This window comes from Schistocerca nitens, chromosome 4, assembly GCF_023898315.1.
Source record: "Schistocerca nitens isolate TAMUIC-IGC-003100 chromosome 4, iqSchNite1.1, whole genome shotgun sequence".
NCBI classification, from domain to species: Eukaryota; Metazoa; Arthropoda; class Insecta; order Orthoptera; family Acrididae; genus Schistocerca; species Schistocerca nitens.
The window spans coordinates 116664015-116691771 of NC_064617.1; the positions used below are offsets into that span (position 1 = coordinate 116664015).

At 42.7% G+C, this 27757-nt stretch overlaps 1 protein-coding gene across 1 annotated transcript in view; it reads right to left on the bottom strand.

Annotated features, from left to right (window-relative positions):
• LOC126251493 (uncharacterized) overlaps window positions 1–18023 on the bottom strand; it is a 386831-nt gene extending 368808 nt beyond the window's left edge. The window contains exon 1 of the mRNA XM_049951961.1: window positions 17489–18023. Coding sequence (XP_049807918.1) covers window positions 17489–17634 — 146 coding nt within the window. The 5' untranslated portion in view covers window positions 17635–18023. The remainder of the gene's footprint in view (window positions 1–17488) is intronic.
• Window positions 18024–27757: the final 9734 nt, after the last annotated feature.

Consider the following 27757-nt stretch of genomic DNA (forward strand, 5'->3'; position numbering starts at 1 on the left):
TATTTCTTTTAACTCTTGCTACCTTTATTTTCTGTTTGTAACTCTTGTTTCCTTTCTTTTCTGAGGCCATTCACTGAACTTTTCTGCTGCACCTTGCACTTTCGGTCAATACGGTTAGTACAGACGCATGCTCCAGTTCGTAGAATGAGAGTATAAATAAATTCAAATGAAAGCTCTGGAATTTCTGCACGGTTTCATGTTTTTAGAACGCAGAGCCACTGCAGAGTGCTAGGGTAAAAAACGAAACCAGTGGAGGTTTGCACATGATACTTTCCTAGCGCACGACTATTTAGGAGATGTCATTGGAAACAGAAAGCAAAACATAATAAAGGTTCAAATGTGTGTGAAATCTTATGGGACTTAGCTGCTAAGGTCATCAGTCCCTAAGCTTACACACTACTTAACCTAAATTATCCTAAGAACAAACAGACACACCCATGCCCGAGGGAGGACTCGAACCTCTGCTGCGACCTGCCGCACAGTCCACGACTGCAGCGCCGTAGAGCGCTCGGCTAATCCCGCGCGGCGCAAAACATAATAAAAAGTATTCCTTTCCAGTAGCACAGTGTGATAAAATGTCTTCAGTGACAAGCAGAAGATTAAATACTGCTATGGAGGAAGAATAAAACGGTAACTTACATGTTTAAGGGGCTCCGGAAAGGCTCAAAATCATGAAAAGTTCAATTTTTACTTTTTTGCGTTTTCTGAATCTGCAGACTATTACCTTTTAATAGATATATAATTTATTCAATTCCGAAGACTACAACTATTTTAAATTTGTTTTTTGAAATGTGTTCTACATGGGCGTGACCCACTGTGGCGCTGTTAAACTGCTGTCAAATGGTGTTATTACTAACGTCCGTGTTCATCATGTACATTTTAGTGATGTGAGATAAAGTATGTGTTGTGGCTAACCTGTGATGGTTCAATATATATCGCTGGTGTGATTGTCGATTGTTTCATGTTTATTTACTCTGTCGTTATCTCGAAAATATTCGTAATTAATTCTGTTTCTTGAGTCTCTGTTTTGTTGAAGTATAATAATGAGTAAAAGTAAAGTTATTAGAAATCCTCTGAAGGCTTTTAAGAAAAGGAGAAATGTTGGAAAGCCAAAGGTATGTGTTATTACTGTAAACAATAAAGACGATGAAAATCCCCAACATAGCTTGTGTCCCAAAGAAGAAGACAGTTGGTGTAAATATAACAAAGGATTCCTAACTGGTGAAGTGTACACTCATAAGCATAGTCTGCCTCATGCAATAATGGAGGTGATAAAACCTATTCTCAGAGACTTAGCAGCACCTGAACTGTTGAAAAAGTGTATTCACGGAAAAACTCAAAACCCCAATGAAAGTGTAAATAGTGTTATATGGTCGAGAATCCCCAAGACTGTATTTGTTGGAATAGAAACACTTCACTTTGGTGTGTATGATGCTGTTGCGACTTTCAATGATGGCAACATTGTAAGGTGCAAGGTATTTAGAAATATGGGAATGAAGATAGGTTCTAACATGGTACGAGCGATGCTTGCTTTAGACAAGGAACGCCTTCGGGCTGCAGACAGGGCTGTAAAGAGTCTAGAAATACAAGCAAGAGTAAACAGGAGGAGGAACAAGAGGAAGCTGGAAGAGGAGTTTGCAGAGGATGAAGATAATCCATCCTATGGACCTGGAATGCACTAAAAAGTTAATCCAATCTTTGTCGCTCGATTCCCAAAACTTTTATTTTCTCATACTAATTACATGTTTTCTAAGGATCTTCCAAACATATTTGTTTCAAACTTTCAGTAAATGTTACACAGTACCTTCTGCATAATTTAACACAGCCTTTTTCCAAAAAACTGTATATTTTTGAATATATAAATAAAAAATTGCAAAAAAATGTTGTGAATTTTCATTACAATTGAAAAAAATCATCTTTAATAACTGAACTAAAATTTTGTAAAATCCCTGTGTTAAGTTGTAGCCCATATTCCAATAAATAATCTGTAAAAAGTTCTACTTCCTACCTCAAATACTTTGTGAGGAAAGATGTAATTTATAAGCGTTATTTTAACATTGCAAGTATAGGGCGTTCCGGAGCCCCTTAAATGACAAAGTAATGGTTGATGACACACACCAAACAATGTGACGCAGTGTAAAAGAAGACAGAAAATACGTCAAACAAGACACATCCACATATCCACATGTAATTTCGATTTCGCCAGTAAGCCTCCCTTCGTAAATCAACTGCCCCAATAATTGTCCTCTCAATCACATAGCGATAGCGGGAGTTAGACTCACGACGTGGAATACATATTTAGGCACGAGGATGGCAATTAGGAACTCGGCGTCGTCCGCTTAAACTCTGATCCCGGAAATGGCAGCTCGTTCGTTAACTGTTGGCAGGCAGTAGCGGATGTGGCTTTACAGAACTCTGACACAACGACAAGCGACGGTTTCACTATTTACGGCGACGCCCAGGGGTACATGCCGGTCAGAGGATGACAGTAACGAACAGCCTCTTAATATGACCGTTTATAGTGACAGACCAACGTGCGGGTTTTCCTAGCACTTTGAGGAAAATGGTCGTGAGGAAGTGATCGTGGTGGTGACATCGGTTTTAGGGCGCTCGGCATGGGTATCAGCACCCTTGTCACAATACGAAACAACTAACTGACAAGAAAGAATTCTTCCCCAGGAAACAATCATCTTGGGTCAATGACACATACCAAACTTTTAAGGGCTGTCCAGCAACGACAAAATCACATCAGTATATTAAAATGAATGATAGAAATTACGGATAGTAGCGTGTGTGTCTACATGCGCGTTCACGACCTTTCCTCATGTTTAAGCAAAACTATGATACAGTTATGAGATAAAATACTAAAACGAGAATAAGCCGAAAACAGCACTTAAAAGTTATTACCCGGTACACGTGGCTGGCTGACCACTAGCAAAAACAAGGGAATATTTATATATGTGTTCGGAGAGAGAGAGAGAGAGAGAGAGAGAGAGAGAGAGAGAGAGATTTTTGATTGAGTCGTAACTGGTACGTGAATTTTGATTGCTACCTCCTTGATGATCAGCTTCTGCACCAGTTGGTGACGTATTACAATTTGGAGGAAGTTTTTGTTCTTTAAGATTTAAAATACGGCTCTCTTAGTTACTTGGCCGTATTGCGGATAGCTTTGAGCCCAAGTTTTCGTAGCTTTTCATACCTAACGGACCACTGTTGTAAAGATCAAACAGTAATCTGCTTTTCGTGAGAAAAGAAGATTGCTTGGCACACAAACTTCCTTCGAACTACACGTCCTGCTACATCAAAATTGGTCAGTGGAGTTCAGCACCATACTATTGTAAAGAACATAATCCAATTACTGTAATTAAGAAATTATGAGAGGTTGTTACTTATTGAATGGAAACTATAGAGAATGCATTTCTTTTCCTGTATTTTATTGAACTTTGTACACTTACAATTCTGTCGATTGATAGACGGCGACGACAATGAAGTTCACCTTTTCTAAAAACAAGATATTTCTATTCTTCACCTCCCGAAAATTTGTATACATAAATGTTTGGCAACTCTTACACATACTTTACTCGGTTTTATCACTAAAATATCAATTTTCATTATATGTAACAATACGTTCTGAGCTACGGCCTAGCAACACGTCCTCTTTCCACAAGATACAGATTAACAGTCCTGTTTTTTTAATAAATCAATTGTCTTTTTTTTTAGTCCATGCTCAAAGATTTACAACTACTATCGTTGCGGGAATAGTGCCCTAAAGAGTTTCTTGCTGTCCAGCTGCGCTTCACTTCAAGTACTTTTTGAATCACATTTACATTTACGGTATTTACATACATTACTGAGCTTCTCAGAATGAAATCAGGCACAAATTAGTTTTAAAAATAGCAGTGAGGCACACACAACATTACAGGGAGGACCCAGATATTGTTAACAACCTTCAGTGGATGGCTGCGTCTCAGTTTAATAAAAAGTAATAAGAGTAATGAACAGGCAGTCAGAAATGAAAACTGATACATTGTTGCCAAGCTCAATAACTGAATGAAAGAAGGATGAACCAGACATTCTGCGTTACATTAAAACAACCCATCCAAAAATTTTAGTAAGCGTCATGACACACAGAAAACCTTAAAACATTCATCCACGCCCGTTATCAAGAAAAATTTCTGCCGTCTTGTCAGATAACAAAACGGCCCTGCGTGGCAAAGGATTTACGTAACATGGGACCAGTAGCAAAGTTGCCGACTATCTGGCGTCTTCCAAGAAGCGCGGATGCTTAACGTGCGCATCTGAGCGCAGGAGCTGCAGCCCGCATACTGACCGCGGCGATGCGACAGGCGCGAGAAAACTCCGCTTTGGAATGGCATTACGGTTTAGACTAAGGTAAGTAAACGCAGCAGAGAGGCTGTTACTACATTACTCTTGATAATGGAAGCAAGACTCGAGAAAAATCATGATACTTTCATAGGATTCGTCGCATTCGGAAATATGTGATGCAAAGTCTTTGAAATCCCCAGAAAAGAATACGCATATCCTATGGGAGAAGGCGGCTGACAGACAATGGTTCAAGAAACAATATGGAACAATTGCAATTTGCCTTTCTAACGGCTTCCAGGGCAACAAAAATATTTGATTTTTAGTATTGCATATAATTATTGACCGAATTTCAGATCTTAAAACCCTGTCAAAATCTACTCATTATGAGGTACAATCTTACAGGTTTAACAAAATAAGGCAAGCATTACAGTTAGAAACTGTGTATATGCCCTCAAGGCGTGCAAATTACCCACACTGTACGCACGCACAACTTGAGAATGAGAACACTTTTCGTAATCAGTCTTCTGCCTGATGCTGCCCGCCACGAGTTCCTCTCCTGTGCCAACCTCTTCAACTCGGAACAGCACTTGCAACCCACTTCTTCAATTATCTGCTGGATGTATCCGAATCTCTGCCTTTCTCTACAGTTTTTATCCTCTACAGCTCCCCCTAGTACCACGGAAATTATTCCGTAATGTCTTAACACGTGTCGTACTATCTCGTCCCTTCTTTCTGTCTGTATTTTCCACACCTTCCTCTTTTTGTCGATTCTGCGAGGAACCACCTCATTCCAAGCTTACCAGTTCACCCAATTTTCAACATTTTCCGTAGCACCACATCTCAAGTGCTTCGATTCTCGGCTGTTCCTGGATAACTCACAGGCGGTAGAGCACTTGCACGTGACGTGCAAAGGTCCCAAATTCGAGTACCACCCGTCACACAGCTTTAATCTTGCCAAAAATTTTCCTATCTGTTACAGCAGATCAGCAAGAGCACGTGATCTTTTGGCAACCGACTACTGAATGAAAATACAACTTCTACGACTTTGAATCCTAAGGAAATGGAATCCGAAAACAAAGGAAGTAGGTTACAGTACGCTTGTTCGCCCACTGCTTGAATACTGCTCAACAGTGTGGGATCCGTGCCAGATAGGGTTGATAGAAGAGATAGAGAAAATCCAACGGAGAGCAGCGCGCTTCGTTACAGGATCATTTAGTAATCGCGAAAGCGTTACGGAGATGATAGATAAACTCCAGTGGAAGACTCTGCAGGAGACACGCTCGGTAGCTCGGCACGGGCTTTTGTTGAAGTTACGAGAACATACCTTCACCGAGGAGTCAAGCAGTATATTGCTCCCTCCTACGTATATCTCGCGAAGAGACCATGAGGATAAAATCAGAGAGATTAGAGCCCACACAGAAGCATACCGACAACCTTCTTTCCACGAGCAATACGAGACTGGAATAGAAGGGAGAACCGATAGAGGTACTCACTCAGGGTACCCTCCGCCACACACCGTCAGGTGGCTTGCGGAGTGTGGATGTAGATGTAAACAATCACTAGTTTGCGTTGTGTTCTTGCAACAGTTCTGTGCTGCCTACTTTTAAATATTAGCAAGCGGCCCATACGTATCGGATACGCCTCGTACGCTGCCGGAAATGGATGCCGTTACACTATGAACACCTTGACAGAACGGTACGAAACACAACAGGATTTAGATGCCTGTCGGCTTTTTTCATTAAAATTTTATACTTATAAACATACTAATTATCGGAAAAAATTAACCCTACAAATGAAGAACACTGTGCATGACAGGTATCGTCTCTTCTTCAGGTGGAGAAGGTACTACAGCAAGTCAAACAGCACGTGCACATTCAACTAATCGCCATCTCTCCAACTTTCAGCAAGGCTAACTCACTGACAAGAGGGAAACGGGCCCATTACATCGGCAAACTGTGCAGGTAGTTTGTCATAGTGCTCTAGTGTGGAGAGAAAAATATGCCCAGATCTTTCCACAGAGGCTACTCCCAGGAGAACATTGTATGACTGTTCGAGAGTCCCTGAGAAATACATGGATGGTATACAGAGTGATACTACGCACAGCCTGGTCGGTATTACCGGCATTATATTGTTTTCACAATTGTCGGCAAATACTTGAACACATCCTTCTGAAATTTTAGTAGAGCATAATTTTACCTTCAATGTGTGAAGGAGTCTTACTACTTTTTGAGCTTACATCATGTCCAGTCTCTTTGACTGTATAAACCAAGTATAGGTGGCACAAAAGAAGTCCGGCTATATTACGGGGTCACGGTGTGAAGTGGGTTATTTGTTCACATCGGCATTCTTCAAAAACATTTGTTGAAAAAGATGACCATAATATAAATGACAAGATTGGTTTTTGCGGTGGGCAGAGACATGTGAGGCGATATGCTGACGTCAATGACCAACAGAAACTCAACGTTTAACTTCACCATGCAATTCTGACACTGTAACTGCTAGGTCGCTGGCGTTTTCTGAATAAATGAATAAATAAAATAAAGATAGGGAAGTCGACATGAAATGTTCCACACAAATTCGCTATGTGACGAAACCAAACGACCGACCCATCCCACACTTTTTATTGTGCCACTTACATGTAGTTACCATTGTTAGCGAAGTGGTTATCTCCAGGCGTGAACGTGCATCGTTTTCTTTTCAGTTTTTGCACCAAGGGGGAAAAGCACGCAGCTAGCTTGATGTACAGAATATCTAATAATAAATTAATACTTAAACATACATATCTAAAAGCGGCAATATATTTACAACGTGGAGCCGATATTTTTATAGGCCGGTACGTCGATATTTTTTCATCGATATATCGATACTTTTTTCAATATATTGAGAGCCGATAGCGATATTTTAAAAATATAAATATATCAGATTCCCGATATTTTTAAAAATATCAACAGTTTCATCCTCGAGCTTCCTCCCGTTGTTCTCTATTCCCGCCGTACTACTGACGACAGACAATATAACACGGTGTCGAGCCACAGCCATCTCGGATACGCAGTGGCGTTCCGTGGTGTTGTGCACTGAGTCTCGCCAACGCGAGAGGCAGTCACACGACCTGGCCAAACGTCACAGGAAGCTGCCAGTCTCGAGACGCATACCTCTGCCGCTTCTTCTGTCATGATGTGGGAAGCTACTGGGTATCGTAACAGGACTCTTCTGTTAACTGCTGAATAGAGGGCGGATGCTCGCCAGCACGTGCCCAGAATGGTAAATCTTGTTAGCACCTCATTCATACTAGGCTCACAGATGGCGTATTCAAGCAGTATAAGGCAAGTCAACTACACTGCAGTTACACACCACAATCGACTTGACCTCCATGCCTGGTCTCTGATTAGTCACCCATAATGGATGTCTAGGATGGCTCCAGTCTTCATGAACTGATATAGCACGTGCCTCAGGAATGGTAATAAATTTCTAAAGATGGCATTCGAACTCTGCTTCCACGCCTCAACGAATACAACAGTGCATTCGTGCACATGGAGGTCACGCCCAATACTGATGTTTACTTCCGTTCGGAACTGAATACCCGTCACGTGATTAACACCTCCACAGAGTCTGACAAACTTCGGAATCTTGCTTTATGATGTTAAAGGACCCCACACATGCACCACGCGGCCGACCGACCAATTTCGTGGCACCCTAAACACGTCCCGACTGACTTCTCAGCTATTTGTTGATCTCGAGTTCGTTCATTTTATGTTTTACAAGATCGCCTTTGGTTTACAAAGGATCAAAAACTGGTGTTTGCCTTGGCTGTTTTAGAGGCAACAAGGCCGAAAATAAAAGCAGAGAGAATGGTGTGGGCAAAGAAGTGGCCAATTCGAGGAAAGAAATTCACGCACGTTCTGTTGCTTAAGCAGATGGGAGCCGATGATTTTCGTAATTATAGAAGACTGGATGAATCATGCATTTCGGAGCTGCTGAACATCAAACTCTTCTTAAAAATAAAATAGTGATGAGAGACGCTATAAGCTGCGAGGGAAGGCTGTTAGCTAAATTACAGTTTCCAGTGAGCGGCAAATTCAGTGCTGTTGTATCCCCACAGTCATTATCTAAAATGATCTAAAAAGATGTTAATGTAAACTTGTATTGTATTGTATGTTAACCGGGGACCTAGAAACGACGGAGAGGCTCCGTCCCCCCCGCATCCGTCCATAACCCCACGACGACTACCGCAGTCCACTTCACCCCTCCGCCGCCCTACACCGAATCCAGGGTTATTGTGCGGTTCGGCTCCCGGTGGACCCCCCCCCCCCCCCCCCCCCGGGAACGTCTCACAGCAGACGAGTGTAATCCCTATGTTTGCGTGGTAGAGTATTGATGGTGTACGCGTAGGAAAACTTGTTTGCGCAGCAATCACCGACATAGTGTAACTGTGGCGGAATAAGGGGAACCAGCCCGCATTCACCGAGGCAGACGGAAAACCGCCTAAAAACCATCCACAGACTGGCCGGTTTACCAGACCTCGACACAAATCCGCCGGGCGGATTCGTGCCGGGGACCAGGCTCCCCTTCAAGCCCGGAAAGCCGTGCGTTAGACCGCACCGCCAACCGGGCTGACATGTAAACTTTATTAATTTATTTATGCTAACAGTAAGTTTAAGATACTCATTTCAAATGTGAAGAAGAAAGACTAGGAATGTTGGTGACGCACATCAGCCAATAAACGCAACAAATATAAAAGAAATGAAGCATTTAGCAACTGTCATAAATGGGAAAATTGCTCTTCCCAGCAGAAGGTTTGGATATATGCTGCCTTATAAAACTATGTCCAATGACTTTATTTCGGTTTTTAGGTTTTACTTGCGATAATCCTCCTGGCGCATTAACGACGGGGACCGCTGTGCTGGCCAGCCTGGATGTGGTTTTTAGGCGGTTTTCCACATCCCACTAGGTGAATACCAGGCTGGTCCTCACGTCCCGCGTCTGTTACAAGACTCGCAGACATCTGAACACGTTCACGCTATTCCATGGATTACACTAGACGCAGACAACTGGGGGTACACTAATTCCATCCCGGGAGGGGGGGGGGGGGTACTGTGTAGCAGCAGAAAAGGCATCCGGCCACCCTTCACCATAACCTTGCCAAATCCGATTCTAACCATGCCTACCCTGCGAAACTGCGCGATAAAGCCGCAAGCGAAAGAAATAACGTATCGGAAATTAAATGTAAGACCTAATCTGTCTGTATTTCTATTTGTAGCTTTCATTTCCGGTAAGTACTGAAAATAAAATCTAAATACCAAAATACAGAAGGTCGATGGACTTTTCATAAAATATGTATCTTTTACTCCATCTCTGTGCCACATAAACCATTATGGACTTGTTAGAAATGAAACAGGTGCTTCATTCCTTCTATCTCTGTTCCTATTTCCTCGCACGACGTGTCCCACGAATATCTACAGTACGTTTCTCCAGAAACGCTGTCATCAGTTTCGTCCGCCTTTCACTCTGTCATGCATATTAGAAGAGCATTTTAACTCGCGCGCATTGGCAAAATACTAACTTTTGTCGGGCTGTTGGTACGACAGCGCTGCACACGGCACGCTAATCCGATGAGCGCTACGCGTCCAATTTGTCCGTCGGTTGGTTCGTGTGTAGGGTTCTTCGACGCTTCACCATTTCCGCCGCTACATTTACTCATAGCGCAACACACGAGTTAATTCCGCAGGTGCAGTTGACTACGGTGATGGGCGCGGGCAGGGAGTGAGTGAGTGAGTTGAGTGTACGGCAGAGACACACGGTGACGTATGACTTGGCAGCGACGCTCCCCGCCAGCAGGCGCCGCGGCGCATCAGCTGAATAGGGGCGCCGCGCGCTCGCAGGAAGGGCCAATTGCGACCACTCAGCGACGTCGGGGCGCTGCTGAAGCTGCAGCAGGTGAGTCCCCCGTCTCCAGGCGCGACACCTCACAGCGCGGTCTGCGTCTACATCTATACACTCTGCGAGACACCTTTCAGTATGTGGCGGAGAGACCACTGCCACTTCCCCTTTTGCTGTTCTAGTCGCGTTTGGCACACGGTAAGCCTCCTAATTTTCCTCTTCATGGTCTTTTCGCGAGATAGACGTAGGAGGAAGCAAAATATTGGGTGACTCTTCTAGGAAAGTACAGTCTCGAAATTTAGACATTAGACCACACAACGAGAAAGAACGCTTCTCTTGCATCGCCCGAGTCCAGTGTGCGCAAAATGCCGTGGCCGCTACATGCGCAGTCGGCTGGGGAAGTGTGGGGAGAGCAGTAGTGGAGGGGGGTCGCTCAGAGCGCAGCGGGGGAAGTGCCGTTCTAAACTGACGCCTGCACTCAACTTTTTTCGTAAATATTAAGCAAGGCCCCTTCACGCCCACACTTGCATAGTGACCATTCAAAGAAATCTGTAACCTCTGTTCTGGTCAGTATCTAAAAAGAACACCGAAAATGCAGCGATTTATTTTCTCCTGGTTTGTTAACCATTTGTAACTTTCAGAGAAGATTTTTACAAAATGCATTACACTGTGCTGTCTGTGATAATGATATTCATTCTGCTATCGGTTTCAGTCTTAAACCTTCACCATCTGATACATCATATGTTGTCCTTTTGTAAGTGAGCCATCGTATTGTAATGTTGCTAGGATTTTCCATTTATATTGGTAATTTGGTTTTCAGAAGTAATTTATGTCAAAGCATGTATGATGTGTAATATCTGCTATAAGTTTTCTGCCGCTGAAGATGGTCTAAGACCGAAACCGGTAGCAGAATAAATATCATAACCACACACATTATTTTTTAAAATTCGTACATGCTGTTGACCAGCGCCTAAACAGTTTCGGCGAAGAGTCAGGAGTGGGGAATTTTGAGTAAACCCTACGCCATGTTAAAATTTGCTTCTTTTGCCAAAACTTGGCGGAGTTTACACAGTCTCACCCCACGAACATGTGCAGACGCAATTGCGAGATAATTCTGAAGCAACGGTTTATTACGTGAGGAACTGAGGAAAATTAAGGCCAGCAGGTTAGAAAAGCACAATCTCGGTACAATATAAACGTATAAACACATCGCTTATGTTGTTTAAAACTCATTGCATTTCTCGTTTTAACAGTTCTCGATGGTCCTTAAAAATTGCTTTCTTTAGTCGGAAGAGTTTGTAGTTAGTGGAAAAACGCGGTAGATAATGAAGCTTTGCACAATACCCATACGGTAAAGTACTCTCCTCTTCGTGTGATATCATTTACCGAAATATCATTTCGATACCAATATGAAGAATGTTGTGGATATTTGAAGACATGCGCGGAAAAACGGGCTAACCCTCAAATGTAAAAACTTAAGAGATATCTGTTGCTGGGTATGGAAAGTATCAAAACTGACATCAGTCTCAGCCCTACACATCCTAATGTGAGACCAATGTCCGATTTGATTATTCCCGTACCCAGCAACAGATGGCAACACTTATCTCTAAGCTTCTACATTTAAGGGCTAGCCCGTTTTTCCGCGCATGTCTTCATTTCACGCTGGCTCTATCTCTGTCGCGGTGCGATCGAGAATGAGTACGCTACGTCAGATCCATTTTCTCGAGATTGGTGACAGGCAGGGGCCTCCAACCAAGTCTAAACAAAAATTCTATGTTAACTAAATCTCATACGCAGCAACATATTATGTAATATGCACCAGACGCAACATCATGGCGACTCTATTTTTCATTGCAAACTCTTTCGAATTTCGCGTAGTGTCTTACTTCTACGTAACCGTGACGATAACTATGACCATTAAAGAAACGATGGGCACATCATCATGAACCTGAAATATAAAGCTACAAGTCAAGCAAAAGAAATTTTTTTTTTCCGAATAGTTTCTGTAAAATCGTTTGAGAAAGATCGCAGGGCCTGCGTGTGGATTCTGTCATCGCCGACCGGCTGAAAGGTAGCAAATGCTTGTCGGTCTCTCCCATTCTCAACAAACTAATTAACTTCCCCAGTTATTTGAACGAAAACGTGTCACTGCGCAACAGCCACCGTATCCTGTGCCACTTATCACTGTGACACTCTCGTGCGAATTGAACGAACCTGTAACGAAACATGCTGCTCTTCTTCGGAGCTTCTCCATTTGCTCTAACAATACTATCTGGCGCCTATTCCGGATTGATGAGAAATATTCGAGTTCCGTGGTACGAAATGTTCTAAGCTACTTCCTTTGTTAGTAAACATTTTCTTCTTGAAAGCGAGAATGACCTGTGGTTTTTTTTCCGATAATTAGGAACGCTTCGCTCCCCTTGAGATCTATGGAACCCTGCTGCTGCTGCTGCTGCTGCTGCTAGAAAATGGTAAGTTCTTTCGCATACTCAGTGTATCTCGTCATGTCCAGTAATCTTTTCGCTGTTTAACAATTTTAATTTTTTTCTATGCCTTAGTCACTTATTTCCATGTCATTTTGTCTTTCGTGCGGTTTTCATACCACGTTTACGTGTGACAACATATGGAATAATACTAATAAATACAGCTGCTTTCCTGTTTCCACGCAACGCCAGAACGGATTTTACTAGCCGAATCCAGCGACAGTTTTTTTACTCCAATGATCTCTGTAAATGAGCTGCTTCCATTTCGCGAACAGGATGGTTTTCTTAAACCGAACAAGAGAGCAATACAAAATTTGATTCCGTCCCGTCGATTTCATATTGCTCACGACTCTGGGACCCTTACTGGGTTCCATTAACAGGAGAGACAGCAAGGGAGCGGGAGAGATGATGACGATGACTTGTGGGGCGCCGTACAAGTACCCAATTTTTTGAGTTCCAATCTCGCCACTTCCCGAATGATGATGAAATGATGAGGACAACACAAACACCCAGTCCCAGGGCGGAGAAAATCCCTGACCCAGCCGGGAATCGAACCTGGGACCTCGTGATACACAGGTGGAGGGAGGGAGGGAGAGCAGAACCAACGAAGATCAGTGCGTTTCATCTCAGGTTTTTTAGTCAGCGCGAGTGCGTTATGAAAATGGCCAACGAACTTCAGTGGCAGACGGTACAAGAAAGATGTGCGTTTCTGTGTATGTGGTGTCTGTTGTTTCGGACATGTCCGAAGGAATAGACGCGACATATATCATTGAGACGATGACGCCCACAGACCCCTTCAGTACACATGCATACCAAGCTCGTACTCTTAACGGAAATCGGCGAGGTGCCTCGAGAAATGAGGCCGGGGAAGAGGGCACTACACCAGTAGTGTGTGGTCAAGTTGAGACGTTGTGGTGATCATAGCGTCCAGATGGTGTAGTTGTCAGCGCTTCGGCCTAGTAAGCAGGGGAATCGCGATCTGTCACAAATTTTCAATTTGCCCCATTGCTATAAATTAATGCAGCTACTGTCTAATTTCTTTATGTTTCGTTTCTGTGTGGTTTACTGTCGGCGAGTACACGTCCAAGAACAATCAGTCAATAGATTGCTTCCGCTTATATATGCCCACGAAAAGATTGTGAGGGTAGAAACTAGAGAACTCGGAGGTTTATCAGCAATCTTTCTTCCTGCTCACCATAAGGTAGTCTTAGGGAGTATAGATGTAGACTACTCACGAAAATATGTTTTAACATCACGTCTACGCCAATTACTGCGTGCGAAACTAGTCACGCTTATTGTGGAAAAAGTGCGGAGAGGTAACTGATCGAACAGAATACTCGAACGTTTTAGGGACTTGTAATATCTAAAAATCTCTTGAGCAATGAAGACATTCTTTATTCTTTGCATACAATTTGCGAATATTCTGTCATCACCCAACGATTGCATCAGACAGCCCATAAAATGCCGAGTGGGTATACTAATTTACAAATTAGCCAGCCAAAGACGATATAGAGTTGTTGACTAGTAGTTCACATCTTATTGTGTTTGGCGGAGGATAATTTTGTATCACTTCCACTTCCCACATTTCCCCTCCCAGTCACGAATAGAGCGAGGAGAGGATGGAAGCCCGGAAGTGCTTACTGATGATGAGGAGATGATTGTTGGTAAACCTTCGTATGAGTTCTACTCTCACTAATTTTACATTTACAGCCTTTTTTTGAGTTTTACGCAGCCGAAAGCAATACATTTGCTGACTCGAGTCTAGGTACGTTGTTGTGGTCTTCAGTCCAAAAGACTTTATGCACCTCTCCGTTCTACTCTATCCTGTGCAAGCCTCTTCATCTCCGAGTAAATACTGCAACCTACATCGTTCTGAATCTGCTTAGCGTATTCATCCCTTGGCCTCCCTCTGCGATTTCTATCCGCCACGCTTCCCTCCAACACTTAACTGGTGATCCCTTGATGCCTCAGAATGTGCCCTGTCAATTGACCCCTTCTTATAGTCAAGTTGTGTCACAAATTTCTCCCCAATCCTATTCAGTACCGCCTCATTAGTTACGTGATCTACTCATCTAATCTTCAGCATGTACGGTATCATAATTTTAACAGTAAACCACACAGACACAATACGCCTCTTATAGCGTTTGCCACGGAGAGTTGGAGCAGCAGTTTCTTGGCGTTTTCGCTCTCACTAAATCACACTGTGACGATACGTGCTGCTAGTCTTTGGATCTTCTCTAATTCCTCGATCAATTCCATCTGGTAACGGTTCCAGCCTGAAGAGCAATACCCGAGCCTCAGTCGACTGAAAAATTTTTACGAGGGTGGAACACACTTACGGATGATTCATCCGTTTACATTGCTACGATTAGTTTTACGTGTTCATTCCACATTAAATCGCTTAATTTATATAATACGAACAAAACATCTGAACAATGTTAATTTATCATACACACCACATCAAACGCGCATAGTAGGCCCACATTTAGAGGAGGTTTACCTCAACCGAATGCTGAGATGGTTCCTGCAAAATTCTTACCCTGTCAAAGATTGTGGGGCATATTTAATGACGTCGTCATCGACAGGACAACAAACGAACAATACACATGAAATATTCCATCAAGTCATACATATACGAACGCATACATGCTGTTAATGCGAATATTGTATCCATCATGAAAACCACAAAAACGGTATGGAAGCACAGGCTTTTGGCTGCACAAAACTTCCGATAGTACGAATATCTCTAAAACCCATCGATGACGGCACTTTACTGAAGAGGAAGCGTCAACAGATTTCTAATTGTTAGTAAGAAATGAATATATTCCTGGGGCTGCGAATTTATCAGTCTGAATTGAAAAAGATGGCAATTGAACACACCCACACTGAGGATGGCGGAAACGCAATGAAACTTGTTTGGTGTATAAAACAAAAGTACACGCAATTCCTTACAATGGTTGACGTTACATGGGCAGTGCAATATAATTCAGAAAGAATGTATTAGGGATTATTGGCTACTTGGCTACATAAAAATTTGGAAGGATTAGTTTAAGCAGATTAATGGCGGTGGAGATCCGTTCACAAATATTTACCAGTAAATTACTTTTTTTTCCCTCTTTCCAATGTGTTTCCTTCTACTAGCTACTGGTAAGCTTTTGCGCAAACATCAACATGCACAACTGACGCACTGAAATGATATCGGTCCATTATTGACCCGGAACTCGCCTCTGAAATATTTGCTGCAAATTAGTTATTGAGCAGTTGCTAATTTTAGTCAGTGCCTGAGAAAGCTCATGCTGTTCGGCGCGGGTAGTTCACTGACGTTAAACCGACAGAAAAATGTCAGAGTGTAGTATTAACTAAGAAGGCATCAATAACTCTCATGCAACCTACCACACACAATAAATAAAACAAGCAGACTGCCGTTAAGTCAGCAACTCCGAGATTAAGAACTTAGCTTCCAATTTAAAGTCCCCCGTTGTGTATTGTTTACGTTTCCGTATGAGCAACATAGTAACGAACTTAAAATTTTGCCTATGGTGACGTAAACATTGGGTCTGTGAAGTTCCATGGTGCCAAAAATAGCTATAAATACCCATAACTCTTCGTACATAATAGGCAAAACAATACGCATAGAACCAAAATGAGTAACACATTCTCACTGTCCGAACAGAAAGGTCAGGTAACTTTTTTAATCGTCAAACAACGAAATGATGCACTGCGGTCCTTCCTTGTACCAATTTGTTATGTAAACAAAACATCAATGCTTATAAACAGTCGTTTATTGGAAATTACATAGCAATCACTACGTAATCTTCGAGAGCGAGATTTGGAATTTGCCTACAAATACTAACAAGTGATAACCCGAACAGTGATCACATTTCTTCTGTTTCATTCGTTTAGCTCTGCCTTCATCTGACTCTTATTTAACAACAATGAGACAGGAATTTATTTTGTGCGGTTCCTGTCAAAAGCGACTGGTGTTGGCATTCCTGAACCGTCAATACACACGTGAAGTTTGCCTTTGCATACACACAGTAGCGTTGACGCAAGAACCTGCATACATCCAGTAGAAGGACAAACAGCTTATCACGCAAGTACTGTGTTAAGAGGCTCGTGGAAACTATTAACCTCAGAACTCCGTTGTGCCTAAAGAATGAAATTACTCGAGCAATCCGTACTCTTGCTGGTATGTACAAAACAATGTAAGGCGTCAAGTTTTCCAAAATGCAATAATAATACTTGCTCCTAAACATATTACCTAACTCTACAAGTACGCCGCGCTACTTTCACCTAACTGCCCAATATAAACAGCGAAAACAAGTCCATCTACGAAAATTGTGAGTTTCATTCACAATATCCCATGTGAAAACGATGAGCTCGCAGATGCTTTAAAGACAAATCGCACTTTTGCTAATGTTCTCTCAATTTCTCAACTTCACAAAAGACATTTTTATATACGAGATCTGCTTTATAATACGATGCATCCGTGATACCCGACAAAATGTGAAAGAAACTATGGTACGTACCAATAAAGGAAAGAATTGGAAATCTGTAAATATTCTGACGCTTAAAATGCTTTGTAAATAATTTTTTGTACATCGCGAAATGAGTGTTGGTGTATTTATTTCCTGATTTGTGATCTTAACAATATCGCACCGTGATAAAATGCTACTCAGCTCCCCACAACTGGTATGTATTACGTTGCACATGGGACCATACCTTAGTTAGCACAAATATGTTGCTTTCAAAGCTTGGCGTGATTAAGGCTGCATAAAATAGTATTAAGTCTAATTACATACCTTGCAAACGGAGTGTGCTCAACGTTGTAAACATTGGTGATGGGTTCTTTCTTGATTAATTTGTCCAGTCGATCTTCCACAACACTCAGGAGTCCAATGTGGTCAGAGTTCAAGCAAATGCCATCAACAAAATTTGGTTTAGACATTTTTCTAGCGTAATAATTTTCCGCATGCAGAAGTTCTCTTCTAGAATTAAAAAACGAGGAACGGCGTCGCGAAGAATCACACTCTTTAGTTGATATTTACTCTCTGGGGACTCGCCCCCTTCTGAACATGCAGATACATCAGATTACGTTCAAGATGAGGATTTTAAGTTCAAAACACAGCGCGGAATTTCCGTTACACACACGTGTACAACAGCGAGCAAACAAATACAGGCAAACGTCAACTAAATCCACGGTAATATCGTTATACCGCTTTCACTTGGAGTATGTGTGATGGCAAAACGAAATATAAGACTATACTATCATCGAAAGACAGCAGCATCGCATATCACTCGAAACGACGGTTCATTACAGCCGCCTTCCTCGCTGCTTGTGATGTCACTGACAAAGAGTCTACACAACACGTTGCAGCAGCTAGCGCCGTCGTCTGAGCTGCTCTCTCGCGGTGAAGCGCGGAACTATTTCCACAACGTCCTTGGAGGGAGACTGATTTCCTAGGCTCTGTCGTAGCCAGAACTGATCTAGTTCATGACTCCACATGATTAAATTCTGATACACCACACATCGATAACTGAAATGAGCATGATTAAATCAAAACTAAGAAACTAGGTAAGAAGGCAACATGTAGAATATTGGATTGCGATCCAAAATAAAAAACATGGCAAGCTAATGATGCCAAAGCTATGTATTAGGAGAAGTACTATAATCCTGGCCTTGAACAGGAGACACATAAACTCATTGTATGACTAATGGTAGGCCATGGGAAACTTTAAGAAACACCTATACGCGATGTGTATAGATAAAGAGGACTCTAGGTGTAGTCTGTGTGGTGAGTGAGAGAGATGAAACCGCACCACACCGTATTCCAATGCAAAGCGTTGGAGATCAGAAGACACAGGAAATTCGGGACACCAACTTCTGAAGAACCTGTGTCCAATAAAGAACTGGTAAAGGGCCTCCTACTACTCTTTAAGGGTACTGGTTGGCTTTACTAGAATCACAGGGAGTAAAATCTCGCAGTAAACCCTGTTTTAATGCGGGCGATAGTGGGGTTGAGGCCACTATTGTTTTCATCTCACTGTTCAAATCAAACTGACACGAGTCAGTAGCAAAAACATAATATAGAAAGTGATCCTAAGTGTGATTGCTGATGCGCTCACTGACGAATAATTTACGTGGTTTCCGGAGAACAACTTAATGTTATTATTTCCATTTTCGTTAAAATAAGGTGTGATTTAAGACCTATATCAAGTTTGATGAATCATAAATACTAGGAAATAACGTTACTTCTCTCACCACTTTAATGTTTTCCGATTTCAGTGAGAGTAAATGATCATTAATGAAATTGCAAAATTCAGTCTTGGTAATATTTTATTTTGTGTAGATATTCATGTACGACGGCGACGATCTACCATTCCCTGTCTTTATCTTCTTACAGATTCTGAGGCAGAGCAATTTCGAGTTATCATTTATGTTCGAATTACGCAACTCAACCCGTGCATGCAATTGACCGGTCACGACTTCTGAGCTTTTCAAAACATGTGTTCTAGATGCTGCTGTGAGCATAACTCGTTAAGATACCCCACATAGCATTTTACTGACAACAGCTGCGTCAAACGTTGGAAATATGTCTGCGCTATCGACACAATCTTATCTTCAAAAAATTGCGAATTTTCTCATCCTTATTTTTTTCTTGGTACAAGCATTCGTCTCTGATTTGACACAGTAAGAAAACTGCTTAGTACTCGTATATTGTTTACTTACGTTAACACTCGTCCCAGGGCTCAGAAGTCCAAGGGCTGCAACACTGGTGATACTTTCACAGAAGTGCTAGATATCTTATCACCCCAACACAACATACATTGTCGTCATTACTACGATTTCGCATAGTGCGAACTGTTACATGCCTTTTTGTTGCCATTTTCACTGAGATCGTAGCAAAATTGTCGTAGTGCCGGACAAGAAGGCGAATCCGTCACCTTTGCTTTCCGCGAACAATTGCCCCCACAGATTGTTTTTATTTTTATTCTTATTTATTTTTGATGGGCTTCGCCTCTCGTCTTATAGCTCTCCTTCGCTGTCTCCTACGACTAGCGTCGTTGCTTTATTGTTTCTTTTTCTTTGTCTTTATAACACACAATTTGAAAATAAGTCTTCTTCTGTGAAACTAAAAGTTTTTCCTTTCTTAAAACAAAGATACAATTTCTACCCGTAAAAAGAATATTCTTTTTGAAATTAAAATTAGTTTTACACTGAAGAATAAATCCTGGCTTCCCCACAATCGTGGATCTTCTCTCCAGCAACGAAAACCGACGGGTAAAATTCTTCTTTCTCTAGAATTGCAAAAACTGTTAAGAACTTCTGAGCTGTTCAGTAGCATCGGTCAGTCTGGTAACACAGCGTCAAAAATCGAGCAAGTTTCTTTTGTATGTCGTACGCCGGCCGCGGTGGTCTAGCGGTTCTAGGCGCTCAGTCCGGAGCTGCGCGACTGCTACGGTCGCAGGTTCGAATCCTGCCTCGGGCATGGATGTGTGTGATGTCGTTAGGTTAGTTAGGTTTAAGTAGTTCTAAGTTCTAGGGGACTGATGACCATAGATGTTAAGTCCCATAGTGCTCAGAGCCATTTGAACCATTTTTTGTCGTACAACGTAGCAGTTTGTTGTGCTCCACTGTCAGGTAATACAACTAATCTTCAAGGCTCATTTCGGTTTTCTCACTGATTGAGCAGCAACTACAACTGGCCAGGAGTCAGAGGAATGCGTTGTGTTTCACTCTAGGATAAAAGGACTTGTCCGGGAATTGAATATCTCCGGAACTGTACGCGGATGGCGAAATACGCGCTTTGGTTACAAGTTTTTGTCTCGGCCAATGACAAATTTCAGGCTTCTCCCAGCATATTGGGCGGTGACGCATCGTATCCTCCAGATTGCAGCGAGGACAAACTGACGAGGGGCTAAGGCTCGTATTACACTATCAAATTTCTTTGCCAAAGGTTTGATCAAAAATGTGATCAAATATTCGTCAAATATATTTGACAAAGATCTTTAACGTGCCGCTAAAAAGGGGAATTACATTGTCATCATATTTTTCGTCAAAGTTCAAGCAACTTGTTACTAACCGCAGCAGGTGCATTTACCGCAATTCTACTGTGTGCACATGCGGAAGAGAAGCGGGAGAAAAAAAGGAAACGTACCTGGGTGAAGCCGTGGGTTTCACGGCGACACGATAAAAGCGTTCAACAAAACTTGTTACGTGAGCTTATAGTGGAGGACGTCAAGTCGTACATCAGTTACTTAAGAATGGATGAGCATACATTTCTGTATGTGCTCAGTGAAGTGTATCCTCATATCACAAAGCACAATACTCACTTAAGAACTGCTATATCTGCAGAAGACAGGCTCACTGTAACACTCTGTTTCCTTGCTACAGGAGAAAGTTAGGTTAGGTTAAGTTAGGTCAGGTCTCCAATCTTCTTAATCTATTTTTGTATCAGGGTGCCTCATGTTGCAAAGCGCCTCATCAGCTTTATACATCTCTATTAATTTTGTAGTTGTCGGCACACACCAATTGTATTTACCGGCAATGTTTATGAAAACACTACAGATGACAGAACGCTGCAGCGATGCCAGCACTCCACGTGGAAGACAAGCAACGTCTTTGATCAAATCTACAGCGAGGCCCTAAATTTGATCAAATACTTGGCGACATTTGACAAAGTTCCTTATTACACTATCAGATTTCTTTGACAAAGATATTGGACAAAGAAATTTGATAGTGTAATACCGGCCTAAGCCCTATTTTAGGTAGTTTGCTGTTTTGTGGATCAGTAAGTGGCTCGAAACAGCATATGCAGACACTCCGGGATGATGATGGCATTGAAACAGAGGATGACACGCGTAAAGCTGAAATACTAAACACCTTTTTCCAAAGCTGTTTCACAGAGAAAGACCGCACTACAGTTCCTTCTCTAAATCCTCCCACAAACGAAAAAATGGCTGACATCGAAATAAGTGTCCAAGGAATACAAAAGCAACTGAAATCACTCAATAGAGGAAAGTCCACTGGACCTGACGGGATACCAATGCGATTCTACACAGAGTACGCGAAAGAACTTGCCCTCCTTCTTACAGCCGTGTATCGCAAGACTCTAGAGGAACGGAAGGTTCCAAATGATTGGAAAAGAGCACAGGTAGTCCCAGTCTTCAAGAAGGGTCGTCGAGCAGATGCGCAAAACTATAGACCTATATCTCTGACGTCGATCTGTTGTAGAATTTTAGAACATGTTTTTTGCTCGAGTATTATGTCGTTTTTGGAAACCCAGAATCTACTCTGTAGGAATCAACATGGATTCCGGAAACAGCGATCGTGTGGGACCCAACTCGCTTTATTTGTTCATGAGACCCAGAAAATATTAGATACAGGCTCCCAGGTAGATGACATTTTCCTTCACTTCCGGAAGGCGTTCGATACAGTTCCGCACTGTCGCTTGATAAACAAAGTAAGAGCCTACGGAATATCAGACCAGCTGTGAGGCTGGATTGAAGAGTTTTTAGCAAACAGAACACAGCATGTTGTTCTCAATGGAGAGACGTGTACAGACGTTAAAGTAGCCTCTGGCATGCCAAAGGGGAGTGTTATGGGACCTTTACTTTTCACAATATATATAAATGACCTAGCAGATAGTGTCGGAAGTTCCGCGGCTTTTCGCGGATGATGCTGTAGTATGCAGAGAAGTTGCAGCATTAGATAACTGTAGCGAAATGCAGGAAGATCTGCAGCGGATAGGCACTTTGTGCAGGGAGTGGTAACTGACCCTTGACATAGACAAATATAATGTATTGCGAATACATAGAAAGAAGGATCCTTGATTGTATGATTATATGATAGCGCAACAAACACTGGTAGCAGTTACTTCTGTAAAATATCTGGGAGTATGCGTGCGGAACGATTTGAAGTGGAATGATCATATAAAATTAATTGTTGGTAAGGCGGGTACCAGGTTGAGATTCATTGGGAGAGTCCTTAGAAAATGTAGTCCATCAACAAAGGAGGTGGCTTACAAAACACTCGTTCGACCTATACTTGAGTATTTCTCATCAGTGTGGGATCCGTACCAGATCGGGTTGACGGAGGAGATAGAGAAGATCCAAAGAAGAGCGGCGCGTTTCGTCACAGGGTTATTTGGTAACCGTGATAGCGTTACGGAGATGTTTAATAAACTCAAGTGGCAGACTCTGCAAGAGAGGCGCTCTGCATCGCGGTGTAGCTTGCACGCCAGGTTTCGAGAGGGTGCGTTTCTGGATGAGGTATCGAATATATTGCTTCCCCCTACTTATACCTCCCGAAGAGATCACGAATGTAAAATTAGAGAGATTCGAGCGCGCACGGAGACTTTCCGGCAGTCGTTCTTCCCGCGAACCATACGCGACTGGAACAGAAAAGGGAGGTAATGACAGTGACACGTAAAGTGTCCTCCGCCACACACCGTTGGGTGGCTTGCGGAGTATAAATGTAGATGTAGATGTAGACCACACAGATCTTGCATTTGAATTGATCAGTGGGCTGTGGATATTTGCCCATATATCTCTCCAGTCACTGCAGTTGTTCTCAGTTTCATCTGTGGTCGTATATGTATGGCATATTGCTTTCTACACTGGTGTCCAAAATTAAAGCAACAAACGGAAATTTTGCAGGGTTGGGTTTATTTCGCCACAAAACAGTATAAACAATGTAAAGAATAAAGAACGTAAACAACTGCAACATGCGGAACTGCAGACAAAAATGTTTTTAATTTTTTCCAAGTTAATGGGATTGTACACACACCCAGCCAGCTGATTAATGTGCTGAGCATGGGGTGTGGCCACCTCCGGCAGCAACACAGGCCTGACAATGACGGGACATGCGTTGAATGATGTCATCAATCTCATGTTGAGCCCATAACACCCATTTTTCCTGCAGAGTTGCTCGCAAGTGTTTGGGAGTTGTTGCTGAATGTTGACGTGATGCAACTCGCCTCGACAGTGCATCCCAGACATGCTCTACGGGATTCAAATCGGAAGAGCGAGCAGGCCACACCATGCGTGCAATATTTTCCGTTTCGAAGAAAACATCAACCACCCGTGCTGTATGAGGTCGAACATTATTTTCCATCAACACAAAGTCTGGGCCCACAGCACCTCGCAACAACACAAAGAGGTCCCAAGATTTCGTCATGATACCTGACAGCAGTTAAACATTTCTGATCCAGCGGTACAATTTCGTGAAGAGCTGTTCGAGTCGTCAGCATAGTTCCTGCCCACACCCCTAGGCATCATTCTCGATACCAGTATATTTTCACAATGTTTGGGTCCCGAAATCGTGTTCCACGTTCCCTCCAGAGGCGAATCCGTCGAGAATCATTCTCCAGACCACATCGGGTCTCATCTGTGAGAAGAGTATTCGCCAACTGTTCGACCGTCCAGGTGGCATGCTGACGACTCCATTCTAGACGTTCCCTTCTATGAAGACATGTCAGAGGTACACATACAGCAGGTCTCCGACAACAGAGGCCACTCTGACGAAGCCTTCTGTACACCGTTTGCCTCGATACAACACGTCCAGGGGATGCTACGAGGTCAGGTGCCAGTTGCCGTGCAGTACTAAGGCGGTACTGTCGTGTCCTTACAGCCAAATAACGGCCCTCTCTTCCTGATGATGCCACGCTTGTTCGGCCCTGCCCTGGTCTTTGGGATACAGTTTCGCTCTGTACAAACTGTCACCACAGTCGGGAAACAACAGAACGATTCATCTACATCTACATGGATACTCTGCAAATAACATTTAAGTGCCTGGCAAAGGGTTCATCGAACCACCTTCTCAATTCTCTATTGTTCCAATCTCGTAGAGCGCGCGGAAAGAATGAACACATATATTTTTCCGTACGAGCTCTGTTTCCCTTACTTTATCGTGGTGAGCGTTCCTACCTATGTAGGTCGGTATCAACAAAATATTTTCGCATTCGGAGGAGAAATTTGGTGATTGGAATTTCGTGAGAAGATTCCGTCGCAACGAAAAACGCCTTTCTTTTAATGATTTCCAGACCAAATCCTGTATCATTTCTGTGACACTCTCTCCCATATTTCGCGATAATACAAAACGTGCTGCCTTTCTTTGAACTTCTTCGATGCACTCCGTCAGTCCTATCTGGTAAGGATCCCACACCGTGCAGCAGTATTCAAAAAGAGGACGGACAAGCGTAGTGTAGGCAGTCTCCTTAGTAGGTCTGTTACATTTTCTAAGTGTCCTGCCAATAAAACGCAGCCTTTGGTTAGCCTTCCCCACAACTTTTTCTATGTGTTCTTTCCAATTTAAGTTGTTCGTAATTGTAATACCTAGGTATTTAGTTGAATTTACGGCTTTCAGATTAGACTGATTTATCGTGTAACCGAAGTTTCACGAGTTCCTTTTAGCACTCATGTGGATGACCTCACACTTTTCGTTATTTAGGGTCGACTGCCACTTTTCGCACCATTCAGATATGTTTTGTAAATCGTTTTGCAGTTTGTTTTGATCTTCTGATGACCTTATTAGTCGATAAACGACAGCGTCATCTGCAAACTACCGAAGACGGCTGCTCAGATTGTCTCCCAAATCGTTTATATAGATAAGGAACAGTAAAGGGCCTATAACACTACCTTGGGGAACGCCAGAAATCACTTCTGTTTTACTCGATGACTTTCCGTCAGTTACTACGATCTGTGACCTCTCTGACAGGAAATCGTAAATCCAGTCACATAACTGAGACAATATTCCATAAGCACGCAATTTCACTACGAGCCACTTGTGTGGTACAGTCTCACATTAAGGCATCGGGGCACATCAGTTGCGAATGTCCTGCTTGCATTCTTCCTCCGGCTCTGTATTGCAAAGAGTGTGGTGCCATACTGCACCATCTGTGACTGTGTACAACACAGGCCGGAGAATGGCAGGCCTACCCGACAAATTATAATATATATAATATATAATATATAATTCCAATCCCAAAGAAAGCAGGTGTTGACAGATGTGAGAATTACCGAACAATCAGTTTAATAAGCCACAGCTGCAAAATACTAACACGAATTCTTTACAGACGAATGGAGAAACTAGTAGAAGCCGACCTCGGGGAAGATCAGTTTGGATTCCGTAGAAATACTGGAACACGTGAGGCAATACTGACCTTACGACTTATATTAGAAGAAAGATTAAGGAAAGGCAAACCTACGTTTCTAGCATTTGTAGCCTTAGAGAAAGCTTTTGACAATGTTGACTGGAATACTCTCTTTCAAATTCTAAAGGTGGCAGGGGTAAAATACAGGGAGCGAAAGGCTATTTACAATTTGTACAGAAACCAGATGGCAGTTATAAGAGTCGAGGGACATGAAAGGGAAGCAGTGGTTGGGAAGGGAGTAAGACAGGGTTGTAGCCTCTCCCCGATGTTATGCAATCTGTATATTGAGCAAGCAGTAAAGGAAACAAAAGAAAAATTCGGAGTAGGTATTAAAATCCATGGAGAAGAAATAAAAACTTTGAGGTTCGCCGATGACATTGTAATTCTGTCAGAGACAGCAAAGGACTTGGAAGAGCAGATGAACGGAATGGATGGTGTCTTGAAGGGAGGATATAAGATGAGCATCAACAAAAGCAAAACGAGGATAATGGAATGTAGTCGAATTAAGTCGGGTCATGTTGAAGGTATTAGATTAGGAAATGAGACACTTAAAGTAGTAAAGGAGTTTTGCTATTTGGGGAGCAAAATAACTGATGATGGTCGAAGTAGAGAGGATATAAAATGTAGACTGGCAATGGCAAGGAAATCGTTTCTGAAGATGAGAAATTTGTTAATATCGAGTATAGATTTAAGTGTCAGGAAGTCATTTCTGAAAGTATTTGTATGGAGTGTAGCCATGTATGGAAGTGAAACATGGACGGTAAATAGTTTGGACAAGAAGAGAATAGAAGCTTTCGAAATGTGGTGCTACAGAAGAATGCTGAAGATTAGATGGGTAGATCACGTAACTAATGAGGAGGTACTGAATAGGATTGGGGAGAAGAGGAGTTTGTGGCACAACTTGACCAGAAGAAGGGATCGGTTGGTAGGACATGTTCTGAGGCATCAAGGGATCACCAATTTAGTATTGGAGGGCAGCGTGGAGGGTAAAAATCGCAGGGGGAGTCCAAGAGATGAATACACTAAGCAGATTCAGAAGCATGTAGGTTGCAGTAGGTACTGGGAGATGAAGAAGCTTGCACAGGATAGAGTAGCATGGAGAGCTGCATCAAACCAGTCTCAGGACTGAAGACCACAACAACAACCCGACAAATACTACCCCTTTGATTGGTGCCCTGACGTCATCGCTGGCGTGGTTGTCCGTTCACCGGATTGCCAGTGGCAGTTTGTATGATTATATCTTGAATTACATACAAGAAGCGGAAACAGCGGTTTGTTGCTTTAATTTTGGACACCAGCATATATCTTGCTAGTTGTTGCAGTTCCAGTGATTGCTTGTTCTGAATAACTGTACGAAGAATGAGCTTAGGTGTCTAAGAAGGGGACTGATGCGGTTTACATCAAATGCCAGTTCTCTACTTGGTGCGTATACCTCGTTGATGATATAACTGGTAAGGCTGCTTTGAAGATGTTTACGATGATGACGCATGTTTCGCGGGAAGATGGCGCTACATTGCACTCGGATATTCACAAGGTGAAATCCTCCGCCGGCCGAAGTGGCCGTGCGGTTAAAGGCGCTGCAGTCTGGAACCGCAAGACCGCTACGGTTGCAGGTTCGATTCCTGCCTCGGTCATGGATGTTTGTGATGTCCTTAGGTTAGTTAGGTTTAACTAGTTCTAAGTTCTAGGGGACTAATGACCTCAGCAGTTGAGTCCCATAGTGCTCAGAGCCATTTGAACCATTTTTTGAAATGCTCCTCTGTCATAGGACTGAGCTACTCTGGAGCAACGGACAAGCCGCTCTCACAGCTGTACTTCCACCACTGGTTCTTATCTCCCACCGAACTTTAATGACATTTGCGGTAAGACAAAGGTTCTTGGTTCGATTCGCGGCCCGCCACACAGTTTTTACCCATA